At 42.8% G+C, this 19395-nt stretch overlaps 1 protein-coding gene across 1 annotated transcript in view; it reads right to left on the bottom strand.

Annotated features, from left to right (window-relative positions):
• Positions 1-19395, bottom strand: part of LOC108781179 (homeobox protein extradenticle) — a 40251-nt gene that overhangs the window by 7564 nt on the left and 13292 nt on the right. The window contains exon 3 of the mRNA XM_018549093.1: positions 80-333. Coding sequence (XP_018404595.1) covers positions 80-333 — 254 coding nt within the window. The remainder of the gene's footprint in view (positions 1-79; positions 334-19395) is intronic.

Raw genomic sequence — 19395 nt, forward strand, 5'->3', positions numbered from 1 at the left:
TCTCGCAAAAGCTGAAATATAGATATTTTAAGCCACTCACGCGCGATGTAATATTTGTGGATACTTTCTTTACACGAACCTGCTCGTATTTTTCTAATTCCTGATGATAAATTTGCCTAATCTGAGCTAGTTTAGCCCTGTAGTCCGAATGCTCGATCGCGTTGTCCGGTTGCCCGGGTGGACCGGCCGCAGCTGCCGCGGATGCCGATGCAGCGGCCCCCGCACCACCGCCCTTCTCTGGTCCAGCAACTCCCTCGGCGATCAGCATGTTATCCAGCCTCATTAGCTGCGGATCTGGCGGCTCCTCTTCTTGCGTGTTTCTCAGTGACAAAACTGAAAACAGACGAAAGCGCCACGTTGAAATTATATTCATACGAATGTAATATTAGAACAAAATAATTTTAATTCGCAAAGAATAAATTATTTTACGGGAATGTGACTTCTGAAATCACTCTGTATTTCTTGTATTTTAACTTTTATACTCGGAATTATTTAGAACGATTAATTTTCGATTTAAAGGATCTCGAAGAAGAGACAATAGGGAATACATCCGCATGTATTCGTGTAAAAGTAAAATGGGTTGCTTGCAAATCGATCCTAGTTCGGGGTCGCGCGTTTGTCGATCATAAAAGAATCAATTTTGCCTCTGGTCGTCGTCTTCCCAAGCGTCTCCGTCTGTCTTCTCGTCTTAAGGGCCCGTTGCACGCAGTGGTTTAGAACGGGTAGTTCTCCATGGTGTAACAGCGGTTTTATTGTACTTTTATGGCGCATGATGGAACTGGACGACCCATAAAACCGTAGAGCGAGGGACATTCTATACTCTGCCTTTCGTATACACCCCCCTCCCCCCCCCCCCCCAATCTTCGCGCGAAACTCCCTACTACCACGAAGATGTTAACCGTGTCGTCTTCGACAGTTACTAGACTACCCTCACCCGAGGCAAACGCTAGCATGCAAGCGAAACAAGAACTCTCAGCCTCTTTGACGAAGCGTCACGAGGAATCTCTTCGTCAGAGAAGACTGTATGTACTCTGCACGTCATGCAAGATATATACCTTGTGTAAACAGCAAGATTATATATCTAGTCAACCTAAAATCTTGACAAATTACGGCATAATGTAAAAACTTTTAAAAAGTTTACTGATTATTATCTTTGAAAAATTAAGATTGATTTTACGATAAAATTGTTTCATATTTATCATCAATTTTTTTTGCGAATATTTTAACATTATTTCTTACGTTTCTCTCGCTTCAAAATTTGAACGATAATTTCAGATTATTACGTTCCTTCGGCCTGGGTGTGACTTTATAAATGAATTCGCGTTTGCAATTGCCCAAGTCGCTATTTGAATTCGCTGAAAACTTTTCTCGTCCGCCACTTTTCGCCACAGCTCGCGAAAAAAGTCCCCGGAGACACAAAGGAAAGGGGAAACGAACGAGACTTCTCGTGGACTCGCGGAAGCGTGAAACGAATGCGCAGAGCTAATGCATTTATACGAAGTGTAACAATTATTATGCCAGTAGAACAGAGGGGCTAGACTTATGTTTCTTCGGCAAGACTCTAGGGGGATTCCTATAGAGAAGACGTGTCGCTTTAAGTGACAGAGGGAAACATTTCTTTAAGCACAAAATTACAAGACTCGTAAATAGCGTAATTTCTGCATTCTTGAAGCTAATTATCCTTGCGGTAATTTACAGAAAATATTGTTTACAAAAGAGCAAAATAAGATTTACGATATTAAATTTCGAAAACCGAGAATGAGTCTGTTATTTCTAAATTTCGAGCAAACGCTGATTCATTATTTCTTCAGCGACGTTTCGAATGAATGATGTTGAATCACGATGGAGAAGAAAGGTATCGTCAAATCAAACGAGCTCCGAGAATGAAGTCAAATAAGTTTCGAAATCGTAGCACGTTCCGCAGCACTTCCACGGGTGACTTAAGAAGGGGTTAACGACAGTCAACGCAGCCATTAAAACTTTCGTGCAGTGTCGAGAACTTTTCACGGCGCTGTGGGTAATTAAAAATGAAAAACCTCTGGACGGCGTCGCTCGCCGAGGGCGGTGGAATAAAACGCCGGTTTACGGCGGTGCGGAAGAACTTGCACCATTGAAAGTTAAAAGGCCAAGCAATTTCGATCGCTGATACGAGCGCTCGTTTTAAGGTAGAAATAAATGTTTATCCTCTTATCTATGAAAAAAGATATTACTTTTAATCCTCGTAATCGACATTTATTTTATAATTTATATAACATAGTTTGAAAAAAAGAGAAAATAAATCCCTCAGCACATAACGTAATAATTATTCTTATATAATTATTACGAAAACCGTGTTTTGAAGTCACTAAATAGACTAAGTATTGCAATTTAACATTTTGAGCTAAATTAGTGCCGGATAGTAGGGGAGAATGTTCTAAATCGGACCGTGTTTCAAGTCGGACCTTTTTAATTTAAATAAATGCGGTTAAGCAGATTTGCGTGCTATTTACAATGTAAAGTCCTTATAAGACACTGAACATGTGACAGCAGTTTGGCAGTACTCCGTCATAACGTTCATAGAATAGACGCAAATATGTATTTTTGGCTATTGTACGAAAATTTTTTTAAAAAAGAAAATCCTTGTAAATCATTATTTAAAAGATGTTAAAAATTTGGACGGTAATTGGAACGAATGTGGAATTCAAAAATATCAAGAGTTTTGCGATTACTTTTGCGGTTTATTGTAAAATTTGTTCCAATTATTCGAAAGAATCAAATCGGATCTATGTATACAAAAAACACTTAAAAGAGTAAGCAAGCTAATTCATCAAAGAATGAAGGTTCGCCACAACCTGGTTGTAGTACTGGTCATCGACCGATCAGATCTGGTCTAAGAAATCAATAAAATATCATGTTTCATCAGACTCAGATTGATGAAATTTTTTTTTTTATTGATTTTAATTCTAATAATATAAACTGTATTTTTATCTTCGAGTCTTAAATTGCTCGTTTTTACTCAATATTAACAAAAATTGATTAAAATATTTAACAATTCTATCTAAAAGTCCATAAAAATTGGAACTCATAGTTCCAAATCGGACCGGAAAATACATTTTTACATTTTCCATTATAGTTCGACATAAACAAGTAAGAGATACGTCAAAATGGTCTGAAGCAAAAATGAAGAAAATTAAATGATCTTTCCAACGGCACCATTGGTTTTATAATCGGACTTATAGAGAACAAAAACTGCAAATAGATCCGATTTACACTACTCTCCCCTATATATACACATTTTATGTAACTCTTTAAATATTAACTTGACAAAGGTCAAGATAATTGCATTAACTTTTGAATTTGAGGTTAATGGTGGACAAATTGTGATTTTTTTTATCTTCATCTATCTAGTGACTTTAGCGTTCTATTTTTTACAAAATTATTCTTCATTTAACATCTTTTCCCTCTCGTAAGGGAAGTTGATGATCGAAAGAGTTAATAGAACTGTTCGAGTTAAATTGATGTCAAATATATATGTATGTATGACGATGTTTCGAAATTCAGATGGTGACAATACTCCCCTTATACGTATCCAATAAAAGAGAGAGTCTAAGAAAGCGTGCAAATTAAACGTTCTTTCGGAATTATTTTCGTGCTCATGCGGGAGGCGGGCAGACGGCGGGGGTGGCTGGCTTACGAGCAATAATCTGGCTATTAGGGGGTGTAAGGGGTGACTCTGCGTGCTGCCAAGCTGAAGAGGGGCCAGGGATGGCAGCAGCCTCCTGCGGGGGTCCTTACAAGCGCGTAAACTCAGTTTTACTAGCAGTTAACATTTTACGACTCAGACGGTCTGCTCGAGCCGTTTGCTCTTGCTCTCGTTGCTCCCCACGTCTCTGTCTTTCTGCCACATTTTCCTCCTATTCCTTTCCCTCTCTCTCCTATCTACGATTGACACGTGTGCGACGCGCGGATCTGTATATAGGACACCCAGTATATATAAACTCATACCTGCTAAAACGTAACGCTCGTCGTTCTCGAGGGTTGTTTGCGCGCGAATGAAGTACATTAATACAACACCTTATTGAAAGAGGGGCTTATTTGCAGGCTAATTGCACGACTAATTCGTGTACCGCGAAAACGTTTAAACGATTAAAAGAAAACCATGTCATCTTGAAAAAAATGGTACGTTAACGTTAACCCTAATATCTTTGATTATGACGAGTGGTGAATCGCAGATATTTTCGTATGTAAATTATTAAATTGCTTATCAATTTAATATGTGATATTACGCTGCTCTGGTTCTATATTCATGTTTGCGTTTCTGCAAACGGTTTGCAGAATCAGGTATGTATACATAAATTCACACAGAAATATTTAAGCACTTAATAGTTGCTTTCCATTTACTCCGATTCTCAGATAATTCTCACTTGTGACGTCATAACTCAGTTGAATGCGCGTTCCTTTTGCATTCTGAGAAGTGAGATTCAACTGAGTTTTCACCTACAAACTGCACAAGATCGAGACCGTGTGCTTTATTGAGAGTCTCGTAGACTCACTTTAAAAGTGAGGTTATAAACCTGTGTTGTTATTTGTTAATTTTACCAAAGTAAGCAAGTAGTGACGTCATTAATCTGACAAGTATTTTATACTCAGCTCACTTCAGACTTAGTTTCACTCGTGTATAAATGGAAAGCAACTAATATTTATCTGTTTTAACAAACAAATAGGATTCCTCTTATTTATTGATTAGAGTCATTCTTCTCATTGAGAAGACTATTTTAAATTGTAATTATATAAGTCTTATATAAGTAAAATCGAATCCAGATCAAGCAAGCGACCAAACACACGAACGAATAACTCGCTTCGATGAATACGAATGGCATCGTAGCAGTAGCTCAGGCAACTTTAGGTATCACAAGCGGATTATAATTTCATGGGTCAAAACCTCGGTTCTAGTCATCGCCCGCTTTTGTAATAAATGTCGAGCTTCTCGATTACCTTTAACATCCAGCCTAGGATCAACCTCGTATTTCCTCCTTCACGTATCCGCTACATATTATCTATACTCCCGTTTGTCCCTTTCGCTATCCGCCGTCACCGTGTTGTTTTCCACCGCGAAAAGCGGGTAGCAGCCGACAACCCTTTGTTACCGTGCCTTATCTTAATTGCTTTCACGGGTTCCCGTTTAGATCAATACACACCGCCGGCGTTCTGCCACCGGTCTTCTCTGTTGCTATGCTTCGCTCCAGGAATCTAAATTATCCCGAGGGTTGTGTTTCGTCGCGGATTCCGGCCACTCTCTCTCTCTCTCTCTTTCTCTTGCATATTTTAAGAGCGCCGGTTGGTACCCCGCTGTAAGACTCGCCAGGATGGTCTGAGTTATCGCACAGCCGGTGTCGTTCGCGAGATTAGGGCAGCTTTTCTCTACGACGTTGTCGCCATTTTAACGCGGATGTGGAAACGAGGTGTGGAAGAATGTCGAAGATGTCACTAGATGTGCATTGGTATGTACGCGATAAAAGTCAAATAGCGAGTGTGTTAGCAATTGTTAAAATTAATAGTTTGTACCTATATTAAAAAAAGGTAGACAAAACTAGAGGATAAAAAATTATTAAAATTATTTGTGCGAAATATAATTTGTTTTTTTTTTTTTTTTTTTCAATATATCTCCTTTTTACTGTACATACTTATTTAAAATTATATATTTAATATAGCTGATTCAGCGTTTCGCGTAATATCAACTCTATTCCTACGTCTGTTTTCTTCACCTTCTCGCCACCTTTCTCACACCTTCATTCTCTAATCCGAGCGGGGTAAGACGAGAAGAGGGGGAGGAAAAAGGAAGGTGGCCGAGATGGCTGCTCTTTTAATTCGAGGGTGAATCCCGGGCGTAGGGCGCGATACGTTCGTTTTCCGAGAGGGAACTGAAAGAGGGAAGAAAGACGCCGATGTCTATGCCCCCCTGGGATCCGATATCGACGCCCCTGCCGTAAGAATATACCGAGCTCTCCTGATTTACGAAGGAAATCGAGACGGCAGGCTCGTGTTTCGTTTCGAGACTCGTCCTCGCTTGTTCGAGACGATGTGACGCGACGCTAACTCGCGTGCCGGTTTCGAATGTCGAGATGAAAAAAAAAAAAAAACAAACCAGTGCACGCGATAAACGAGCATTTAAATACACGGTGAAAAATCCTTCGTTGAAATCATACGGATTTTGCTGATATCTAAAAATAATTTTATTAAACTATCAAGATATTTGTATAGAAAAGCATGATATATAGGCAATGCTGCAAAAAATTTTGATATCCTATCCTCCACATTAACTTGAGCGGTTTACATAATTATTTGAAAGATCTAAAAAATTTATATCTTCGTATATACTAAAAAATTGATTAAACTTTAATAAATATATTTGTTTAAATAGTACCAATAAAACATTTGAACTAAAAGTGTGCAAACGATGCACAATCAAATAAAGTATAGAAAGTTAATTTTTTCGAAAGAGCCAACTTCACACGTGTGTAAAATAAATTCTAATAGAAACAACTGAAGAAAATAAAATAACTGAACGTGTGAAGAATTATTTTGAGAAAATACTCATCCTCGTAAGTATAAAATTTTCTTCCGCTTTAACTCGCCAACGAATTACTACCCTACTAGTCGCACCCGTCGTTTCACGACGTATCCCGGCCGTTGATCGCGGATTTATCGACGCGGAAGTTCCGGGTGCCGAGGCGACGAGAACGGGACTTCTCGGTCGGGCGAATCTCGAAACTCTCTTTCTGTCCGTGGAAAACAATGTTTTGCGAAGTTCGGCGCTCGTTCGCGCGTATATCTCCCGCTTTATGTTGCTCGCGGGAGAGGGAAGAGCTTCTTTTCGGCGATTTCTTTCGCGCTCTGGCAATTCCGTGCTTTCGCCACCCAAAAAAGGATCCCGCGCGCGCGAACTATGGTATTTCGCTCACAACGCTCCGCGATGTTTTTCCAGCATCGACGTCGTCGCCACCCTCCCCGTTCCCTCTTTCAACCCCCGTTCTCTATTTCTCCATCTTACGACTTGAATTCGCTCGACCATATCTTTGCCATGTTCCGCCCGTCCAACTTTCTCGACCGCCAACCCTTTCCCTCCTATTATTTTTCCTCCTTTTTCCCAGCTACTTCCGCCGGAACACTCACCCTCCTCCCGTTCACCGTGGTCGCCCTCCTGCCTCTCGTACTCCTTCAACCCCGTAAATCAAAACTCGACGCGAAAACGCGGCCAAATGTACACAATGCGCGGCGCCCGACGTACCGGGTGTCCGGAACGATCGCCGGCGGCCATCGATTTCCGCCACCTGGACGGGATAAGTGCGAAGATATGCTTCCCGAGAATGCTCGGCGCCTCGTTCCTCTACTGCCTTGTGGTATAAATCTCGACCGCTCTTGAAAATAATATATGTTTAATATAAAATCACCGACATCTTGATCTAACATTTAATATTGAATTATCAACGCGATATTTAAATTTATCTATAAATCTTATAATTCATGAAGACTTTATCGAACTTTAAAATCAATTCGAAGGCATCTTCTATTCGAGAGATAATCTTTTCTAGCCGTGCAAGAAACAAGACTTGTAGCAGCTAGGGGGCCAGAGATCGTGAAGCATCCCCCTAGGTTCGCGATTGGAAACAACGATGGGGTGGCTAGCTCCACGGCTGTGGGGGTCGAATAAAATTTTACGGCCGCGAGATCGTCCAATAATTGTTACGGCTTGCTTTGATCGCGTAAAACACGTCGTAAATGTCGAAAGGGACGGGCCCCCGGTCGACAGGAATTACTGTTAACTCCCTTACGGAGGCATTACCGACTATGCCGCATTCACGTTTGTCAACGTGTCCTTGCGAAATCTTATCCCGCGGACTAGAAAAGCAAGAATGTCACATTAAATCCCAATAAGATCGTTGCAAAAAGTCTCGACTCCCCGTGACATGTATTTCGAATAAAAATCATATGATTATCGACATGGAGTCTTTAAAGATATCATCGATATTTTGATTGTAAATTCTGGTAAGTAAATCTGTAAAAAATAAATAAAATATAATCCATCTTTATTATGGTGAAAACTCGTTAAAATTTAAATATAATCTGGAACATACAATAAAACAAATTTACTGTTTCTCGAAGACTTCTAATACTGACGGAAAAATTAAAATTCCATATTGCCAGCAGAGAAAAATCAAATTCATCTCAAGATTATTGAAATGAGTGGAATAGTGCACATAATATATTTTGGGTTATAATCTAAAATACAGTTATACATATTACTATACGAAACATTCGTACTTGAGACGATGGATGTGATTTGAAAGAGTATTCGAAGTATACTACTCTGAGAACTGCAACTTCAGCTATACAGTTTCTCAAGTATTACCAAGCCATTGTTCATTTCCATTACAGTCGAGCCGAAGAGCAACAAGTTTAATAGTCCTCGCATGCGGTTTTATCGCACAATGAATTTCTAAGCGATTGCACAACGACACTACGTTCGCAGTGTATATTGATCTTGGAGTACTCGATCTCGATTACATGTTTTTCCTACAATAACGTGCAAAATGCAAACGGAAACGTCCATCGTGATACGTCGTGATTTCGAGGCATAACAAGATTGTGGCGCTTATCTTCATTCATCAAGTCAACGTCACAACAGATATCGTCACGATAGAGAAAAAAAAAAACAATAATATGATAGAATCTCCGCGCGTGTATAATGCGCTTAAAATAAAAAGAATGTAAATAAATAATTCATAAATTGCATTTTATATCTTGAGGCAATTTTTGAAGCAAACTTTATGAATCGCGGTAGAATTTATTCCGCCGCGCTGCCTGGTATATCGTGTTCTTTCGTTAAGGAAGTTTGCGGTATTAGACGCGATGCCATGCCGGCGACACGATCGTCAAGGGACCGATGTCCGCCGCAAGAACGCGGAGATCACTTCCAAGACACCGAGTGTACACACACCGGCGTGGTCCGTCTTATGCGAAGTGCAGTCGTTACGGCGCGCGAGACAGCGCAACCGAGAGGTCGGGCCGAGAGATCTTTTAATGAAACGCGGATGTTAGAATGGCAGGAACGCTGCAAAATGGTCTCGGCGTGCTATGTACTCGGTGTGTACAGCAACGCACACGAACGCACTTCGGCGCGCGGTTCTCTCTAGTTTATACGTGGACGAAACGTGAGTACGGTGCCGAGAGACAGGCGCGGTGGAGTATAACTATGAAAGGCATCCGGCTAGGATACCTACACACACATGTATATATATATATTTACACGTGCATGCACATAAGTATGTACGCGAAGGAGAGTGCACGGAGAGAGCGAGCGCGGTGTCTCGAGGCAAATTAAGCCCCCTCCTCCCCGTGGCTGCGCGCTTCGGCTTCGTTATTGAAGTGGCATTCCTGCTCAGGAAACCCTCGAGGACTTGTCTCGGCTTGGCGCGCACGTACAGCTCGCGGCTAACGATAACCAGACTTTTTAATAGCTTAATAACCGCGGGGAATGCTCGCACGCGCGTCGGAAACCGCGAGAAGAACGGCTCGCGGCTACGCGGTCCCGCGCCGGGAATTAAATCACTCGGAACGTGCCCGGCGAGATAATTACCGAACGATTGCGAAAACGCCTACGGTCGAGCTAAGAATAATAATCGTGAGTTCGGCGAGTGAACCTCTCTCATGAATCTCGCTTCAATCTATTATCATCTGTTATACGGTAAGGCTATCCGTAGGACTCGTGGCGGCGCTCGTGGAACGAACTCGTTATTCGCGTTCACAAAGTTACGAGACCTCCCTCGTTTTTCCGTCACGACACACTCTCTCTCACACAGGTGCAGAGTTTACAGGGCCGCGGAACGAAAGACGAAAGGCGCGGTCTGTATTCCACCTTCTTTTTTCGTCCGAGGCAGCTCTAATACGCCCGTATCAGCGAAACTAGTTAGCCCCCGAGTCCACATTGTTGCGAGACAATGAGAGGTACGAGAGGGTAGAAACGGTAGATAAAAAGGTCGAAGGTGGTGCTTCACCGACGAGACGCAGCGCGAAGGAGAAACAGGCCAAAGGGAGGAGGGGGTATTAATAAAGGGTTGCATGTCGACGGGGCGCGGAGAAGGGAGCAGGCGTGCGAGGGATGAAGAAAGAAATTCTTATTGCCTGGCAAGTCCGGCTTTTCCGCAATATACAGCGCAGGTGTACCGAATGTGTGCTCTCCTCCCCTTTCTGCACCCACGGTCTCGTCCGTGGAGGGTGGAAACACCCACCCCTCGCACGCATGGTCAGTGCCGTATCCTGTATCCCGAAGACCACCCATCCTCCGTCCACCCCTCGCAGTCGCCTCGCCTCGTTCGGCAAAATGAACCGGATAGCGTCGATCTTTACGAGCGCGTGAAAAAAAAAAAAAACGAACCCTTTCGCGCTTTATAACCTTTACGGCGTTCATAAAATATCGCATTATACGATAATTATAGATCGTTTCGCGTCTTTTTTCCTACAATTTTTAATCCTTTAGAAACTGCAAACGATTCGTTATTTTCCAACACACTTGATAATATATATTTTCTTAGCGCTTTTCAATATTGTAAGTCGCGCTAAAAATATTCACCATACAAAGGCAAACAGAGAGACGCTTACGTTACGTCTATTCATACCTCCCCGCGCCGCGCGGTACATCACGACGATCTCTGATCGTAATGTCGATGATAGAATATCGCCGTTGTAACAGTTTATACGAGTGCGGGGTATAAGAAGCACGTTTCGCTCGGTAAGGTACTGTAAAATTCAACGACCACGGTAATCGATTAAATAAACACGACAGGAAAACGCCTACGCGCTCCGGCTTCTCTTTCTGGTATAAGCCCCGCCGACGAAACAGGTCCATAATATCGCCTAATGACTCTATAACCTTGTTTATGCTAGCTAGTACAAGAGCCTCAACGAAAAACTGGAAAACACTGACCAGGAACGGATCCGTTTCTATTTCGCGCAATAAGCCGCCACTGCCACCGCGCCGCCGCGTCCATGGAACGAGCTTATAATAAAGTCGGCATCGAAAATAACACGGGAGTCCGGTGAAATTCCGAGAGGATTTCCGCGATCACCGAGGGTGGCCGATCTATTTAGCGGCTAACCGTATCATCCCACGCGCGCGAAGCGCAAATACTCGAGAATGCGAGATCGAGATAGCGCTATCGATAACGGTGTATTTACGACGAAGATTGGAAGAGAAAGGGTGAAGTTGTTACGACGGGATGACTCGCGAATGCGACGATATTAATTTCCCCGGAAATAACTCTACGCGCGCCTGCACACGCGTTTATACATTTTATCCGGAAGAGATTTACGCTCTCGCGAATTTCTCGAAAAATCGAGATGTGCATTTCGCGGAGGAATAATGCCGTTTTCCAGAGAGATTCTCGCGAATGGCCGAATCGCTTCTTTTCCCTCTCCCCCTTTTTTTGCATACTGCACGAGGAGTATGTCGAAAAATTCTGCTGAGCGGAGTATTTCCTTTCCGAGTCTTCGGCCGGCCGAAAGCCCGTTTCCACCGTATCGTCCCTCTTCCCGGGGGTGGGCGAACACGTCGGCCACGGTGCAGAGGGGTAGCCGGTGGATAGAAGAGAGGATGGAAGAGAAAGAGAAGAGACAGAGGCGGCGTGGAAGGGGTGTACCGACGGTTTCTGGGGGTGGAGGCAACGTGGTGTATTGATCGAGTGGCTCTCGCGTCGAGACCAACGCCACTTTCGGACCACCCGGTATACGCGTGCGCGTGTGCATATGTGCGTGTATGCACGAGTCGATGCCTATGTAGCGACGGACCGACGTGCGTTATATATACAGAGTGCTTCACGTAAAACGATCCAGTCGCGTGTGTCTTAAAAGACATCAGAGATGAAAGAAAGCGTGAAAAAAAAATATATTGAATATATTAAAACCCTCACTTTACACGATTAAAAAAGAAATACGTAACAAATTTAGACGAAAATTTTCATTTCGGATCAAGTTCAATCGTGAAATATATTCACGAGATTACAAGTGTCTCTCCCTAATGAATCATTCATGAATGTCTGTCGCTTCGCGTTCGAATACAAGAGAGTCCACCGCTACCGAATTCCTGCCTGAACGAAAAAGATCAACTGTAACATTAATAGAAAATTCATAACTGAAGGCAGCACAGCTTCTGTGTGCAGCGATGCGTCCCGTATCAGCACGTGTGATGGACCAGACTGTACGTGCGCTCCGCGAAGAGAACGAGAGGCAATGGTCAGAAAATAACTCGGTGCATTTCCGTGGGCACTACAGACGCGCGGCCTGTGCATGCGATCGTACGTAGACGCACGTATGGATATGGATGCTGAAAACACCATGATCTACGGCGTGTGTGCATCCCCGCGAATAACGCCGAGGCACTTGGCCTGGAAAATCTCCGGAGTGCATTCGCACGAATGCACCGGGCGGCGCGGCCAGCCGGGTATCGTGTGTCCGCGCGTGCAAACGCATAAACGTCAATGGACAGCACGGGAAAGGAAACGTTTTACTGCTCTTTTTTCGCCGACGCCGACGTCGCCGTCGCCGAGCAACTTTCGCCGCGGCGCGACGCAAAGCAAAAATATCGACGATGTAATTCCGCGAATGGGCCCCGCTTCTCCAGGGACTGGTGGGAAGTTCTCCCTGGCGAATTTATGAACCAGCCGAAGCCACGAGGGACGCTAACGATATTCGACGAAACTGTCAAACCATCGATATTTTCCTTTAGATATATATTTAAATGTAATTTCACAATTTTAATAAATCACATTATTAATATCGATAAGATCAGTCATGAAAATATCTTTGTTTAAGTATTTCCGGCTATGGTAACTCTATATAGCCCAACACTCTAGACAACGTCGAATCGGCACTTTATAGCTAAGCAACGCATAAAACTGAAGAGCCTTTACGTGCTGCGGCCGCAAAGTGTGACTAGTGAAATTATTCTAGACGCACTTTATACCTGACGCCAAAATATCTGTGATAAAACCTAACGACGATAGTGCTTTCCTAACGCCCGTTCACGATCGTAAGACCAATCCCATCAGAAAGATCGAAAGTCGTCAAGGAGGAAAAGGTCAAGGTTCAATTTCCGACTGGGATCCTTGGAGCGATTTAAAATTTAGGATTCCATCAGAACCCGAAAGTCTTTCAGCGAACTCTTCTTTCCACATAGCCAGAATCCTTTCACGTCGAACAAAATCGCAGAATAAAAAAAGAAGTCTCATTGACAAAAAGATATCTATCAATTCGCGAATTCCAATCATGACATCCTATTTAATTTTAATTCCGAAAACGATTTATTTTTCAAACGATAGACAACATTTTTAGAAGAAACATTTTTAACAAGATTGTATTCTGAATTTAATTGCTACAGTCGAACTCGACATTTCTTTGGGAGAAAAAGTGATTAAGTATTGTATCAAAAAAGAAAATTAACGAAAAGAGAGAGATACTTGAATATTGTAGATCGAGACAATAACACCGCCCGCCGGAATTTCTTGCTCCAAGTTCACAATGTTTTGAAATTGTGAAATTTTTCACACAGATCCTCTTTTAAGGATGGACCGGGGAGTTTTCTTCTTCGCGCGTTTCGTTTTCATGTCGGTGGCTCCCACGGGTGCTGCCGTAAACGCACACCTCCTGCATCATCATTGGAAAAACCACCCTCCCTCGGCTCTACGATTCTTCGGTTTCCAAGTTAACGAAGAGAGGGTTGTCTCTTATACGCGAAACATCGTCCGGCTAAGCTGCAAGTTTTGGCATGAAACTTTTCATGATATTCTACGTTGCAACTTCGTTATCCACATTTAACCCATAAATTGCACAGTTTACAACTTCAACAATCTTGCTTTTCCAGATTAGAAGGTAGCGAGGAGGGTTTCTCCCATAGTAGCATAAATTTGCAAATATCTTTTTAAATAAAATTTGGTAAAGTATAAAATAATAGGTAATAACGAAATATATGCGTGCATTCCTTACAATAATTCCTTATTAATTTAATTTCTATAGTAATGTGAAAAGAATATAATTCTATCAGAACAGACTGAAAAAACGCGCTCTTATACAGGCTCTAATGGAGCCATAGACATCAGACACAGTCCATAGAAGAGCCAGAGAGGGCAATCCGTCCCTGAGGAAGGGTGGACGGTCGCCACTGTCGGCTGAGCTTCATCCCCACCGTACCTTCGTCAAGGGGGAGGGCGCTCAATATCAAATCGTGGAAAAACCGTCGGTGGAAATATCGAGGATGGAACTGAAGACGCATTATTGTGACTCGGTCGACCATAGCTCGTCTTTTTTCAGCTTTAATCTCGATAGATGTTTATCTTTTATTCTCCCCGTGTATTTTTCTTTGAATATCGCGTTTCAAAAAACAAGAAAGAACGATGCGTTTTTATTAATTAAATGTCACTGATAATAAAAGAGTGTGTTGAAAAAACGAATTAAATTCCAGCAGCATAAAAAATCTGTTAACGGGATTGTACTATTTCGATTGGTTTGAAAAAAAAAAAAACCTTAAAAGAAAAATAATTGTACGTTCTACGTGCTATATCGCTAATCGCCATTTACGTTCGCGATAGATGTCATTATAAGTGCGAGAACATCTTATTAGTGCAGAAGACCGCGGGCAAAGTTGAGCGCATCTGGACCCCCCGGTATCGACACCTGCATACCGGGCTGGTATAACGTCGCATACATAGAGACAAGGCAACCATCCCGCGCTTTGCGGCTGCCAAGACATTTTTCTCGCAGCGCCGTTGTGCATGCATAATGCATGCACATGCAAGGGAAGGAGAGCTGGCTGGCTCTGCTGCCGCAGACTCCTTACGCGGCGAGAATTCGAAATCCTTCGCCGTGACAATTTTTCTCACCGCTTCTCCCGCCTCTTCCTCAACCTCCGTGAAGATGATGGTCGCCCGGACCGTTCCGGTAACCTCCTCGCGTAAAAATGTCGGAATCAACAAGATGGTTACGTTTTCTACCTCGTGCATACCGGATACGCAGAGAATTTCCGAGATTTTTCGTCGGTGGTCCTTTCCGCATACAGTTTGACGATACTCATAAAAAATACACAAAACGTGTGCTCGTGAATGATAGATGTCTCGATAGGATACCGGGCACGTTTAGAATCGATGCTTTAAACCAGGCGATGTCTGGAAATGCGTGGTTTTGATAATTTAATGGACAAAATAAAAAAAACATACAGACTGCGATCACTGGTTATATTTCATCTTAGAATGTCAATTTAGAAATTGAGGAAAAAAGTGACAAACTGATGAGAGCCAACAAACATTGTTGGCGACGAGAGAAAATGTTGGTACGCTATTCGTAACTGTCTCTTTGCAAAGCGAATGGCACAAAAGATCGCGTCAGCGGTGCAGCGAGGTGTCGTCGGCGCGGTCCTTCGTGTACGCTCTCTCGTATCAACCGTCATATTCGAGAGCGGCATGGCCGGCGCTTCTGCGGCAGACACACGGGACCTGTTGCTGTCGAGTTTACGGTGTTTTTACGAGCGACGTTACAGCCACCCCTGAGTACGGGGGTTGAACACACCCTAGCCGTAGAAACGATATCCCTCTCTTCATTGCCGACACCTATGTGAGCACTATTGTGAGGGAAAGAGAGAGAGGAAGAGGACGAGAGAGAAAGAGCGCTTGCGAGCAAGATCGAGAAGGAGAGTCTCTCTTTCTCGCGCATGTCGAATAATGACTTTAATCATCATCGAACAGATAATCTACACGATCGTGACTCTCGGCATGGAATAGAGAAGGAAGTGTGATAGAAAGCGGCCAGATTTCCAATAATTAATTATTATAATCGTTATTGTCGTGAGAAAATTTCTTGAGATCGCAAGATCGCTTAAGTCGCGACATTGCAGTATTAAAAAAAAATTTACTAAATTTTAATAATACTTGTTTAAATATAGTACTATAATAGGTAACTAAATATTTATACTCATTAAATTGAATCAATATCCGCTCAAATAAATTTCAAAAATTAAAAAATAAACCTCCCAGGTCAATTGAGCTATACTGGTTGTTAGATATATATATAAATTTATTATAACGTACGGAACGTTTCGACTTCACAGAGTCCTCATCAGCCGTAAATAACCCCACGTAAATTAAACAAACCAATCAACTTCGAATTAATATACGCATTTCTAACATACAATATCGCTCAGGTGAACAAATTAATTTTGACAATTGAAATTACATGTCTTAACTATACGGATGGTAACACACAAATGATAACGCTTCGAAACATTTCGAAACATAGAATGTCAAACAGATATTATCAAACGTGTTTTTACCTTCACCCTTATCCTTCGGAAATACGTTAAAGCAAATGAACATATATGTCATCGAGAGATTTAGTATCCTTTTTTAAATTGATGCCGTTTAACTATTCTTTTATATATAATGTCTCTGATATTAATCTCTTATTATAATTAGATTCAGAATCCATAATTTTCGTATTCTTCCAGTCAAAAGTAGATATGATTGCACTGTAATGCATGGTTTGTTAATACTGAATGTTTAGATGAATCAAGTTTTCTATTATTTATATGTTCATTTATTCTAGTGTTTAATTTCCTTTTGGTCTGTCCCACGTAGGTTACATCACAGTCACTACATGGAATCTTATATACAATATTATTTCTATTATCTCTTTCTTTTTTATCCTTAAGTACTTTAATGAACCTATCCAATTTGTTCAAGCACCTGTAATCTATATTATAGACTGATTTACTAATCATATGAGTGACTGACTGTATTACACCGCAGATAAATGGTATAGTACAATAAACTTTTTCTTATTTAAACCTTTATTATTTCTTTCATTTATTTATACTCAATTAAAATTAATATTTAAATCGAATCAATGATTTTTGTCTAAAAAATGCGTGTTTAAGTTTAGTAAACATTTAGTTAGTGCTATTCAAACAAATATTTATTGAAATTTAGTAATTTTTCAGTGAGGCTGTTATGTTATCCAGAAACACAAACAACATGCCATACATGTATACTTTCTCGTTGACGACGTTCGTAGGCGTAGCAGTTTGCCATTTTTTGTTCAATTTATAAGGAGATTCGAGGATGAAATACAATCAAAGATAGCCTTGTACGTTTTCTCGCATTAATACTTTCTATTCGAAATCGCCTTATCCTGGATAACACAACAGCTACGAAGTTCGCGGACTGTAACTGCGGGCGAAGACGAGTGGACGAACGGCATCTTCCAGGATTCCGAGCGAATTCCACGGGGAATCGTCGCACAAACAGCGGAACGAAAAGAACAAAGTTCGCGAGATTCCGCGGCGATAGCCGCGCGCGAGGATGCGCGGCGGCGGAAAGACGGTATAAAGAGAGCCGCGCAGCGTTTCCGCGCTGACTTCCGGCGAGACGACGCGGCGAACGAGAAGAGAGGATGGGTCGACGGTAAAACAAGTGGTAAGTTTTGCGAGAGTTGCGAAAGTTCCTCCTCCCGACCGTCGCTCGTAGCCGGGACGAAAGTTTCCAACTACGCGGAGTTTTGTCTCGCGCAATTAGAAGTTCCCTGTATTATTCATAGCTGACGTCGCTCTCTGCCTCCCTCCACGTTCTCCCTGTTCCGCTCTCTTTTCTCCGCGACGATCCTCTCTCTCTCTCTCTCTCTCTCTCGTCCATCCACGTCGGTGGCTGTACCGCGCCGTGCCGCTTCTTCGTAACGCGCAAAACTCAAAGACCACCGCGGCGCGAGAGAGGCGCAAGTCGCGTACGGTTCATGAATTTTAATGAAATCTCGAGCCCGAGATGGAAGCTTCTTCGCGTTTTCCTCTCGTCCTGCCCCACACCGGGCAGCTCGCCCCTGTTCTCTCGCTCTTTTATCCGCCGGCACCTCTCGCCGTTATATGCGTCCACGGCTGCATCTCGCACGCTATACGAACATCGCTCCTTCGTTGCTGTATGCACCGCCCCGTAAATGGCGTGCACATTGCACCACCGCACCGCAAAAACGAGAAGCGGACTCCCCGGGAGCAGCCGACGGTATCGCAATATATTCCACCTACTCGAATTCGAATAGGTATCGCGAGGAATAATAATAGGCGGTTATCGCTGAAGCCGAAATTAAAATTGTTCTCGTAAAAAATGCTAACGAGAGATATTGGGGTGTCGCACGCGCGGGATTGACGCGCAAAGATAACGCGCGCACGGCGGCGGTGGTCGATGAGGCGGGAACAACGCCGCCGCGCCGGTACCGGCCTCTAATTTGATTCGCGATAAAATTATGCCCGATATATTCCTTCGATGACGGACGGTAGGCAGGGGGGGAGGGGAAGGGGCGAGTCGCATTGAGGATGAGCTGTCACTCTCCTGTCATCTGGTACTCAGACGGAATTGGAATGGAGTTAGATCAACGATAACGCTCGCATTTGCGCGCGACAGAGTAAGTGGCGCACATATACATACGCGCGCATAATCGCAGGCTTCTTTCCGACAAGGACTGACAGTGGCGATTGTGAGGTCGTCGCGTGTCTGGAGTCGCCTGCATATATAAACGAGACAGTATGATACTTATTTCGCGGTGAGGAGCAGCGCGAGGTTATTGTTATCCCCCTCCTCTTGGAGGGTAGCACGCCATTCACTTGTCACTTCGGGTCTCTACTCGAGAAAGAATATAAGAGGGAAAATCGGAGAACGCGCCAGAGGAGGAAGGTGAAACTTTGACGGTAAAGCTGTGTGAGCGCTATATTTCGTCAGGTATAACACTGACATTATATTTTACAATATATTAATAATTAATTTTCAAAACAGCAAAGGTCTTGTAACTAATTTAATTAGGAATTAAATTGAGTCAATTAAATAAATAACGTGATATTTAAATGCAATAGAATATAAACTTTCTTTTATATTGCACGAAATAATTAAATCGCGAATCAACTGACCGTCTCTCTCTCTCTCTCTCGTAGTGTATCGTAGATTTGGGCATAAGACACAGAAGTGAGCTAATCATACCTTTTGGATTTATTTTTGACGGGAGCAACGAGACGAGTAAAACAAAAAATAAGTTTCTTAGGGGACGACACGAAGATGATGGGTGTGAGGAGCAGGAGGAATGATTGGAAGCCAGATAGCGGAGCGCCGTTAGTTGGAAGGAGGCAGAGTGAGTTTAGGTCCCAGCGGGGACGAAAAGGGCCTAACGATCCCGAGCTACGAGCTTCTCCTCGCCCCATGCAATCTCCATAGAATTACCATACGATTAAGAGGACGCCGGCCCATGACGCGCGTATAGGAGCCGCCGAGAGTAGCCCTCGAGAGTCTTCCAATTAGCCTCTCGAAAGATCACTCTTCCTCTCTCGTCCACACCAAAACG

Source organism: Cyphomyrmex costatus, unplaced genomic scaffold (genome assembly GCF_001594065.2).
Source record: "Cyphomyrmex costatus isolate MS0001 unplaced genomic scaffold, Ccosl1.0 scaffold78, whole genome shotgun sequence".
Lineage (NCBI taxonomy): Eukaryota > Metazoa > Arthropoda > Insecta > Hymenoptera > Formicidae > Cyphomyrmex > Cyphomyrmex costatus.